This window comes from Diachasma alloeum, unplaced genomic scaffold, assembly GCF_001412515.2.
Source record: "Diachasma alloeum isolate Michigan unplaced genomic scaffold, Dall2.0 Dall_scaffold_00208, whole genome shotgun sequence".
Taxonomy (NCBI): Eukaryota; Metazoa; Arthropoda; class Insecta; order Hymenoptera; family Braconidae; genus Diachasma; species Diachasma alloeum.
The window spans coordinates 337,387-346,037 of record NW_021680373.1 but is presented as its reverse complement, the minus strand read 5'-3'; the positions used below and the strand labels follow the sequence as shown (position 1 = coordinate 346,037).

The 8,651-nt window shown below is 40.3% G+C and overlaps 3 protein-coding genes across 3 annotated transcripts; 2 read left to right on the top strand and 1 right to left on the bottom strand.

The window, feature by feature from the left end:
• Positions 1-812: 812 nt before the first annotated feature.
• LOC107036308 (putative gustatory receptor 28b) lies at positions 813-2,580 on the bottom strand. Its single transcript, XM_029125974.1, has 3 exons — positions 1,546-2,580; positions 987-1,067; positions 813-917 (listed from the first exon to the last, which is right to left on the bottom strand). The coding sequence occupies exons 1-3, from the start codon at positions 2,578-2,580 to the stop codon at positions 813-815; spliced, it is 1,221 nt and encodes a 406-aa protein (XP_028981807.1).
• A 1,430-nt stretch (positions 2,581-4,010) lies between these two features.
• Positions 4,011-5,458, top strand: LOC114841108. Its single transcript, XM_029125981.1, has 4 exons — positions 4,011-4,961; positions 5,022-5,093; positions 5,150-5,239; positions 5,342-5,458. Exons 1-4 carry the CDS (start codon positions 4,011-4,013, stop codon positions 5,456-5,458), a joined length of 1,230 nt encoding a protein of 409 aa, XP_028981814.1.
• A 290-nt stretch (positions 5,459-5,748) lies between these two features.
• Positions 5,749-7,621, top strand: LOC114841105 (putative gustatory receptor 28b). The gene is made up of 4 exons (XM_029125975.1): positions 5,749-6,693; positions 6,877-6,948; positions 7,011-7,100; positions 7,526-7,621. Exons 1-4 carry the CDS (start codon positions 5,749-5,751, stop codon positions 7,619-7,621), a joined length of 1,203 nt encoding a protein of 400 aa, XP_028981808.1.
• Positions 7,622-8,651: the final 1,030 nt, after the last annotated feature.

The following is an 8,651-nucleotide window of genomic DNA, read 5'->3' as shown; positions in this document are numbered from 1 at the left end:
AAAAAATTATGGTTAAAAATTTTGAGCAGAGAAAATTTTATATATTTTTGATTCTCTCTAAGATTTTTTTATATGTATCGAGATTTTTACCTGAATTTTTACTGTAATTCCCGAAACTTCTCAACATTATTCAGTTGAATATAATACTGTGATTTTTCCCTCGATTCAATCTCCAAATAAGAAATTTCATAAATATTCCCATTTTTGTTTCAAAATTTATCCGAAAAGATGCAAAATTCAATGAAAAAAAAAACAAGTTATTAAATTTTTACATAATTTTCCTTTTCAAAAATTCCAATCACGACGTGAATACTGCACTGAAGTTATGATAATGGAAGCATAATTGGTTGAATTTTTAATGAAAAGCTAAAGTTTTATTGATGCAATACATATTGCCACTGAAATTGTTATAGTAATTTTCCAATTTAGGAATCAGTAAAGCAACTGATAGGATTAGATGAATCAATCTCTGAAGAATTTTCACTCGCTCAAAAAAAACAACACGAGAAATACGACTGCAGCTTCAATTCGCATCAATTTCTTTATTTTGCCAGACTACAGACGATAACAAAATCACACTGATAAACATCTCTGAGTGGAGTCTGGCGTCATCGAAGCAATGACATTGACGGCTGGCGTCTGCTAATCACACGTATCAAACGCGTGCAGCAAACGCCTCCAGCCGTGTCTAATGTAACTTAAATTTACAGTCAAGTTCCTAAATTGCCGCTGATGATAGAAGCTACGAGGGCTAAGTAGACATAAACTAAATGATAAAAATAATCAGCAGTGTGGGCCATTCCATTGGTAAATCATGTGCGCGGCGGCGATGTTGGGTCCATAACCGAGCCGCAGGACTTTGAAGACACCATGAATTGAATGAGGATGAGGAGATAGGTGGTAATGCCCCCGACGATCTAAAAAAATCACAAGAAAAAGTCGTTAACACGATACCTGTTGTGAAGAAAAGAAATTCCATGGCTGACCGATGTCAGAAGTGTTGCGTCCAGGGAGAGTCCTCGGGCCGTGAATGTATTGTCGCGGTGGAGTACTTGTAAGGAGAATAACTGCAACTGGAATGAAAAAATTCTCTCGTCATTTCACGAATTATTTCACCAGTGAAATGGTGAAAATTGATTTTGAGCATGTCCAGGGGGGGTAGTGCGTACAGTTGAGTTTCTGAGGCTTTAGACATTCACTTTACCCAAATGCCATCATGAGGGACTCCTTACCCATTCGCGTCACGAAGTTCATTAATAAGCATTTCATTTTCTACGATTTTGAAATAATCGAATTTTGAGAAAAATTCCAGAACAATCATAAACTCCTCAAAATTCCTTCTGGAATTCTTCTTCATTACTTTTCCGGGTCACCTACACGAAAACCTAATACAATCCACGAGAAATCAAGGGAAGCTCTTGAAATTGTCAGACCAAACACCAAAATCTCCGAAAGAATTGAAAAATCCCTCCAATATTCCACGCTGTTGCCTCAGATTGCATCAACACCCGTACTTGGACATCCTCAATCACCAACCCTACCCACCTCCTCCTTCACTTGCTTGTCCACCGTATCAATCAGCACCTCATGCACAATAATTCCGGTCTTGACAGCCTGATCCTTCGAAATCTCGCAGGCCCACACAATAGCCGCCAATTTCAAAGTATAATAAGTAACCGAAGTGCTGAAGTACGAGTACCATATCTGCTTCTCCAGATTGATCCCACTCTTCCCAAGTCTCTGCAGAATATAAAAGTACAACGAGAAGGTGACCTCAGCGAACGTCAAAGTGACAGTCGCAACAAGCTGAAGACTGAACGTCTGATTGAGACTGTGAACGAGCTCGCTGACGTCATTGTGCTGGCTCTTGATGCCCCGAATCTCCATCAAAATCATGGGATTACGTTTCTCATGATAAACCCTCCTCAGTAGATGCGGCTCGTCCTTCTCCATATTCGTTTTAAGTGTCAACAGCTTCTCATTGATGTTCTTGAAGCATTCGCCGATGACGAGAACGCAATCAGCGTACAGCATATCCATCAAGAATACAACGAGAGTTGCGTACATGTTGATGACCTTGCTGAGAGTGAGATCGAGCTTCGACGAGTAGAGGTTCGTAGCCTGCGCCATGAGGAAGAGAAATCCCATAATATCTTTGGCATGAATAATCTTCGATAATTGTCTGAAGGATAGAGCAGACAGGCTGGCTGAGACACTGGCGATGTCCCGAAGGAGTCGCATCCTCTTGGAGCTCAGGATATAGGACACTATGGCTATCCACTCAGCCAGCAGCATGTAACAGTTGCCCTGCAGCGTTCCCGGAACCGAGTCGAAAGCCAGAGATTTCGAGATGTCCATCATGTAAAGGACGACAGCGTTGACAATTATGCAGAGTACTGAAATGAGCGTTGCATATATCCATCCGTACTTCGATGACACGATGACACCCTTGTTGTTGTATTTGTAAGGAAATAACCCGTGAATCCTCAGTAATTCGAAGCAGGGCCCCATCAAGGACAGGTAATTACTGGCGCGAAAGAGCTCCCACTTTTTTTCAACTTTCTGAATGGATGCACCCATGCTCTCAGATGAGAGGAAGGACGCGCAAAAAAAGGGGGAAAGGCAAGTGAACTTGCTTTCGCAGAGTCACAATTGCATTTCACTCCATCATGACTCTATAATTTTTATGTTGCACTTGGTGTTGCTATGACGATGCTCAATCCATCAATTTCAGGTATTTCTTTTACATCATTAATTTTTTTCATTCACATTGCCGGGGTAGGGAAGAGGTAAATTGGAAATAGTACTCCATTGGGAAGTGGTTTGCATCGATTGAGTGACGGTGGGATAATAGGGCCTAATGGAATTGCATTGTGGGCATGTCATGATTGGGTTGTGCTGGTTTTTTTTAAATATCCAACTATCAACGCGCACTTAGCTGATTGTAATGCTTGACATTGTGTGCTGCGAAAAAGGAGAAAAAGTGGTTTGCATTGAGGAGCATCGATTGGCCATGAATTCATTTCATCCAGTCGATCATTTTTTGTAGACTCCTTTTGCCATTCGTGCATGGGAGTGTGATGTAGCTGGGATTCATCAGGACTAATGACGTTTAATTGATGCATCAGTTGTTATTTCTGTTAAACCGGTTTTATCAGATGGTAATGCCATCATTTATCTTTGGGTATTTTACGATCAAAACATGTTTTTGTGAGTTATTTATGTCCCGGGGAAGACAACGATTTTTGGGAAACTAGTAAGTAAATTATTCGGCGTTTATTTTAAATTTGAATTTTATGCATTTGTGGGAAATTAGGAGACGTCTGTCAAAACCGTTTTGTCGGATATTGGTGATATGACAAGCGATGGATATCAATCACTGGATTATTCACCTCCAGGAAGTGATGAAAAGGTAAGGTATTCAAAAGCAGACGGAAATGAATTAAAAAGAGTTTTTTGAATTAAAAGGGACGAGAGGAAAACTGACATGATGAATCAAGAGGAGGAAAACACAACAACTGAACTAACTGAAAGATACAAATTTAAAATGGGGAGTTCAAGGGAAAAAGAAAAGCATGTTGGCATGATGGACTACATTCGGAAAAATAGATATTCGTAACACAACTCTGAAAGACAGATTATCGTCCCGACAGACAAACAAACTTGTTAAGAGCAACGGAAATTTCAGAAATCGAAAAATTTAGAGATTTGAGTTATCTGGGCCCTCGGACATCTGGTCGCCTACTATTCAGGAAACATCCGCCATCACCCAACAAAAACCCATCAATAATAAATTCCCTAGAATGTATGTCCTTACGGGTGATCCTCATTTTCCCAATTTCAAGCTAGATAGATGTCAAATAGATATCAATCACCACTTAATTATTCACCCAAAGAAAATAGCGAGATCCAGGATATTTATCAGTGGAATCTGGTACATCTGGTCGCCCACGATTCAGGAAACATCCACCATCGCTCAACAAAACGTCTTCAGTAGTTAAGCTTCCAAAATGAGTGTGTCGTTACTAAACTCCGAGGCCGACGTTTTCATCCTAAAACTGAATTTAATCATCCTGAAATTATTGGGACTAGCTCCAGTGTCCTTTAACATCACGAAATCCACTCTCAATGAGAGTGGACGATCAGTCACTTGCAAGATTTCCCTCCCAGGAATAATCTACAACATCTGCCTCATCATCTTCTCCTGCATTTTGGTCTACATCTCCCTCCCAGAGCTCTACAACACCGAGTACATCAATAAGACGCCTCTGACCCAGACCATCGACGTCACCCTGGCTCTCATCGGAAACATCGTTGCAGTCATGGTGATCGTAATATTCTCCTGTCAATGCAAGTTGGTAGTTTCCATCTTCAACAAGCTATTCCACATCGAAACCAACTTTTCGAAGTTGCTGAACACTTCTAAGAACAGGCGCAAGAAGTATCCCTCGATCCTGTTCTTCTGGACGAACATCTTCTACTGCATTTACGTTGCTCTCGTCCATATCGGAGCTTTACACAACGATTTTATTTCCCTGTTCGCACTGACCTTTCCGACAACTGTCTGCGGCTGTCTGATAACTCAGTATTCGCTGGTCGCTACGTTGGTTGAGGACAAGTTCAAGAGGCTTAATCAGGCTCTTCTGAAGCTGCTGACCATCGTCCAGACGTCCGCCTGCAGCGAACGGACGATTCTGTCGAGGCTTTTTGCAATTAAAAAGCAACGGTTCAGCTTGTGCGAACTCACAGCGAAAATATCCCAGTTTTTCGGACTCCCTCTCCTGTTTACGATCACCTATTTCAGTGGCGCGTTGATTTATGCTACTCATCTGGTTGTCAGACAATTTATCATTTTGTTGGAACCTAATCGACCACTCACCTTGAACACACTGGCATTCATTCTGCTCATTACCATGCCGATAATCTCGCTGTGCATACTCGTTACGAGAATAAATATTGAAGTGAGTTGATCAGCTTAAAATATTTGTCGAGATGTATTCGATTATTATTTTTTTGGGCAGATGGACAAAACCGCGGACATTGTGAGAAAGCTGATGATGCAATTCCGCGACTACGAGATTATCAAATCCGAGGTGAGTTTACTTTATCGATGATTTGTAAATGGGTTGGTAATTTGTTGGATTATCAGCTTCAAGATTTTTTCCTGGAATTGTTGCATCCTAGTGTACAATTCACTGCGTACAATGTCTTCTCGTTGGATTGCTCTCTGCTGTATTCGGTGAGTGGTCAGTTGATATCGCGATCATGTTCCCAACGAAAATTGTCATTCGATGTTACGTTCTATGGATATCTTCTTGAATTATGAGTTTCTTATCTTTAGATTTTTAGTGCGGTGGCAACTTACTTGGTGATTCTTGCGCAAGTTCCGGATGAACCGTGCACAGGTTCACATGAGGGACATTACGGTTGCTCAGGAGGAAGCAATGTAACTCTTTGAGAAACCAATATTATTAGTCACAATCACATGAAGTAAATAGCACAGTAGATGTATTATTAAAAAATTGGAATGAATAGGTGATTTTTTGTCATTTAAAAAACTATCAAAACATCAATCACAATGAGCAAACAAACCTCGATATACCTCAACCTCTCGGTCGTTACACTCCACATGAATATCTAATACCACACCTTCCGCAAGTCTGTGTCAACACAACTTACCTCCGGGATCCCCCAATCTACTCAATATCATACACTTGATCAGTCTCGTTTGAACCCCGAACTAGTGAAATGTTCCCAAATATCGACATATTCACATTGAAAACATCTCTCCTCTTGTTCAAACTATCCGGCATCGCTCCGTTCACATTAAACATTTCGAAAACCTTCAGAAATCAGAACAGAGTGCTCTACATACCCTCCTTCCGATGCTCGTCAGCGAGTACCATCTACAACTTAACGTTAATAATCACCTGTCTAATGCTGAATACCTATCTCCTCTATTACATGAGCGGATTGGACCGTCTCTTCGAGTCGGAGATCGTCCACGTCATTGAGATCGCTCTGGGACTCATCGGAATCTTCGTCATGCTATTGATCTGGTCATACTTCACATATCACAGAAGAGCTATTGTTGATGTCGCCAATCAGCTCGTGGACATCGACATGATACTGGCGAAGCATGATCTCCGTTACTACCAGAGACGTCATATCCATTTTGTCCTCATAATAATCCTCAACACAGCCATGTCTCTAATCCTCCTGGTCATCGAACTCATCTCTCATGATTTCGAAATCGTCAGGATATTCGTTCTAGTCCTCCCCATCTTCGTCGCCAGCTTCACCATCACTCAATATGCATTAGTCCTGCATCTCCTCAAGCCGAGGTTTCAACATCTGAATAGAGCACTGGGAAATATTCTGAAGGAGCCATCGGAAATGTCATTCATTCCCCGTCAGCCCGTCGCTGGGAAAATCGTTGACCTCAGGAGGGTTCACGGAGAGCTTTGGGAATTGTGCCAGAGAGTCGCCGATTTCTACTCCATTCCAGTTCTATTCACGATGATTCTCATGTCTGGGTTCATTATTTATAGTGCATATGACATGATTATACCTTTTGTACTGCCATTGAGGTACAAAATGTCCATTTTGACGGTTTCTGCGTTCACATGGTTCATGATGCAATCCATACCGATTGTTGTAATGACTACTACTATCAGTGGGACTATCGGTGAGGTCGGTATGTTTCATTTTTTTATGGAGAAAAATATCAACTAAAAATTACAGTAAAATTGAGATCATCGGAATGTGAAATTGTGTTGCGGGTATTTCTATCTCGAATTTTTATTGATTTTTTTTCTCCGGTTTCATCATTAAGATGATTGATTGATGATGAATAAATGATTTATTGAATTGCAGATGAAGAAAGTTAGTCATGTAATCCACAAAATTATTGCTCAGAATGAAATACATCGCGTTGTGAGAATTCAGGTAAAATAATCATTATCGATAATTCAATTTTATAAATGAATCATTCCTCGTTTTATGTTCAGCTGAGGGACTTTTCATTCGAAATGATCGAGAAGAAAATAAACTTCACTGCGTGCCATCTTTTTCCGCTGGACTGCACTCTCCTTCCAGCAGTCAGTAATACCGTCTTTCACGCACGAAAAAATTTCATAGAAAAACCAAGGGAATTCGGAAGAAAATTGAGGGCGCGTTTTTTATATAGAAAATGTCCACAGGAATTGCTCGACTTGCATTTTCCAAGTTTTTCCACTATATTTTTTTGCTATTTTCATTTAAAAAATGAAAAAACTTGAAAATTTGAGCCGAGCAATTTCTATAAATATCTAATATAAACTGAAAAGAAAATCTATAATACGAAATTATAAGGATAAACCGCGAAATTTGTCTATAGAATCGGCCGAAAATGAATGGAAATGGCAACCGGAATCTAGTGAAATTTCCAACGAATTCGCTAGGTTTTTCCCTGAAATTTTGTCATACGTATTTTAATTCAATCAATTTTATGATTTTTCATTGATCAATTTTCTCGATTTTCCAGACGTTTAGCATGACAATGGCATACTTGATAATTCTTCTGCAGTTGAAATCGAGGGTTAATCCAAAACTAGATCATGTGCATCATCACAATCATTAAAAATATACCTCTGGATTTTAAAACAACATGCAAATAAATGAACAAATGAACTCTTTGTGACAACTTAATTTACTGACTGTGTTTAAAATGACCCTATTGAAATTTTGCTATTTTGTAATTAGGTTTTAGATTAAATACATTGCGCTGATGACAAATTCTTAGTGAATTCGAAACCGTTATGGTTGGGAGAAGTTGAGGAGCAAGGAAGAATTTAATCACTATGCCTTGACCTTTCTTAAATTAATTAGCATCATGGAGATGAGAATTTTCATTCGAATTTTTTGGTGTCGGCCATGTCGATGCGTCTGCGCCGCCGCCTCCCCGCGTGACGAGGTGAACATTAAGCACGTAGCGGGGCGGGGGGGGGGGGGGGTTGTTTGAACAATCACAGATGGACACATTCCGTGTGAACACATTCTAAGGAAAGTGGCGACAGTACAAAAGGCGGTGGAACAGGCGGGTACGAAAGTTTGAGGGGGGTGGGGTGGTTTGTACAATATCAAATGGACACATTCCGTTTTGGAACACGTCCTAGGGAAAATGAGGACAGAATTTCCAGATGGGCAGATGGTGAGGTGGTTAAACAGGGCTCGATATTGGAGATATCGTCAGGAAATGTCTTACCAGTCGAATTTTCTAGTGCAGCGGCACGTTGAGAGATGGCGGGATTACTCTCGTTTCAAGCGAAATTACAAACTGAATCGAACTGGAGCAATAGGTTGTCAGCCGGAAGCTATTATTTATAAACAAATGACGAGGGTTAAAAATTTGATTTTGGCGAATGTCGACTTTCCTCCTGGAAAAATCCAAGATCGGACACTTTGGCCCCGGGTGAAAAAAATTTTTTTTGTTTTTTACTTTCTCCGAATACTTTTGGGAGTTCTGGATAGCCCGTCGCTTAAATAGTCAGAATTGACTCAATACAATCAACTCAATCAACTTCAATTGAAAACCAGAATTGAAGACCAGAGTTTGTACCAGAAATGTCAGACAAGATATGAATGTTTTTTTGGGCTCAAATGAAAAAGCG

Excerpts from the sequence above, each read along its gene's own strand:
- LOC107036308 (XM_029125974.1), bottom strand. The coding sequence starts at position 2,580 with ATGGGTGCATCCATTCAGAAAGTTGAAAAAAAGTGGGAGCTCTTTCGC. Across the intron at positions 1,068-1,545 it reads ACAAGCAAGTGAAGGAGGAG|TTATTCTCCTTACAAGTACT; the intron begins GTGGGTAGGGTT and ends TTCCAGTTGCAG. Across the intron at positions 918-986 it reads ACGCAACACTTCTGACATCG|ATCGTCGGGGGCATTACCAC; the intron begins GTCAGCCATGGA and ends TGATTTTTTTAG.
- LOC114841108 (XM_029125981.1), top strand. The coding sequence starts at position 4,011 with ATGAGTGTGTCGTTACTAAACTCCGAGGCCGACGTTTTCATCCTAAAA. Across the intron at positions 4,962-5,021 it reads TTACGAGAATAAATATTGAA|ATGGACAAAACCGCGGACAT; the intron begins GTGAGTTGATCA and ends TTTTTTGGGCAG. Across the intron at positions 5,094-5,149 it reads ACGAGATTATCAAATCCGAG|CTTCAAGATTTTTTCCTGGA; the intron begins GTGAGTTTACTT and ends TTGGATTATCAG.
- LOC114841105 (XM_029125975.1), top strand. The coding sequence starts at position 5,749 with ATGTTCCCAAATATCGACATATTCACATTGAAAACATCTCTCCTCTTG. Across the intron at positions 6,949-7,010 it reads ATCGCGTTGTGAGAATTCAG|CTGAGGGACTTTTCATTCGA; the intron begins GTAAAATAATCA and ends TTTTATGTTCAG. Across the intron at positions 7,101-7,525 it reads ACTGCACTCTCCTTCCAGCA|ACGTTTAGCATGACAATGGC; the intron begins GTCAGTAATACC and ends TCGATTTTCCAG.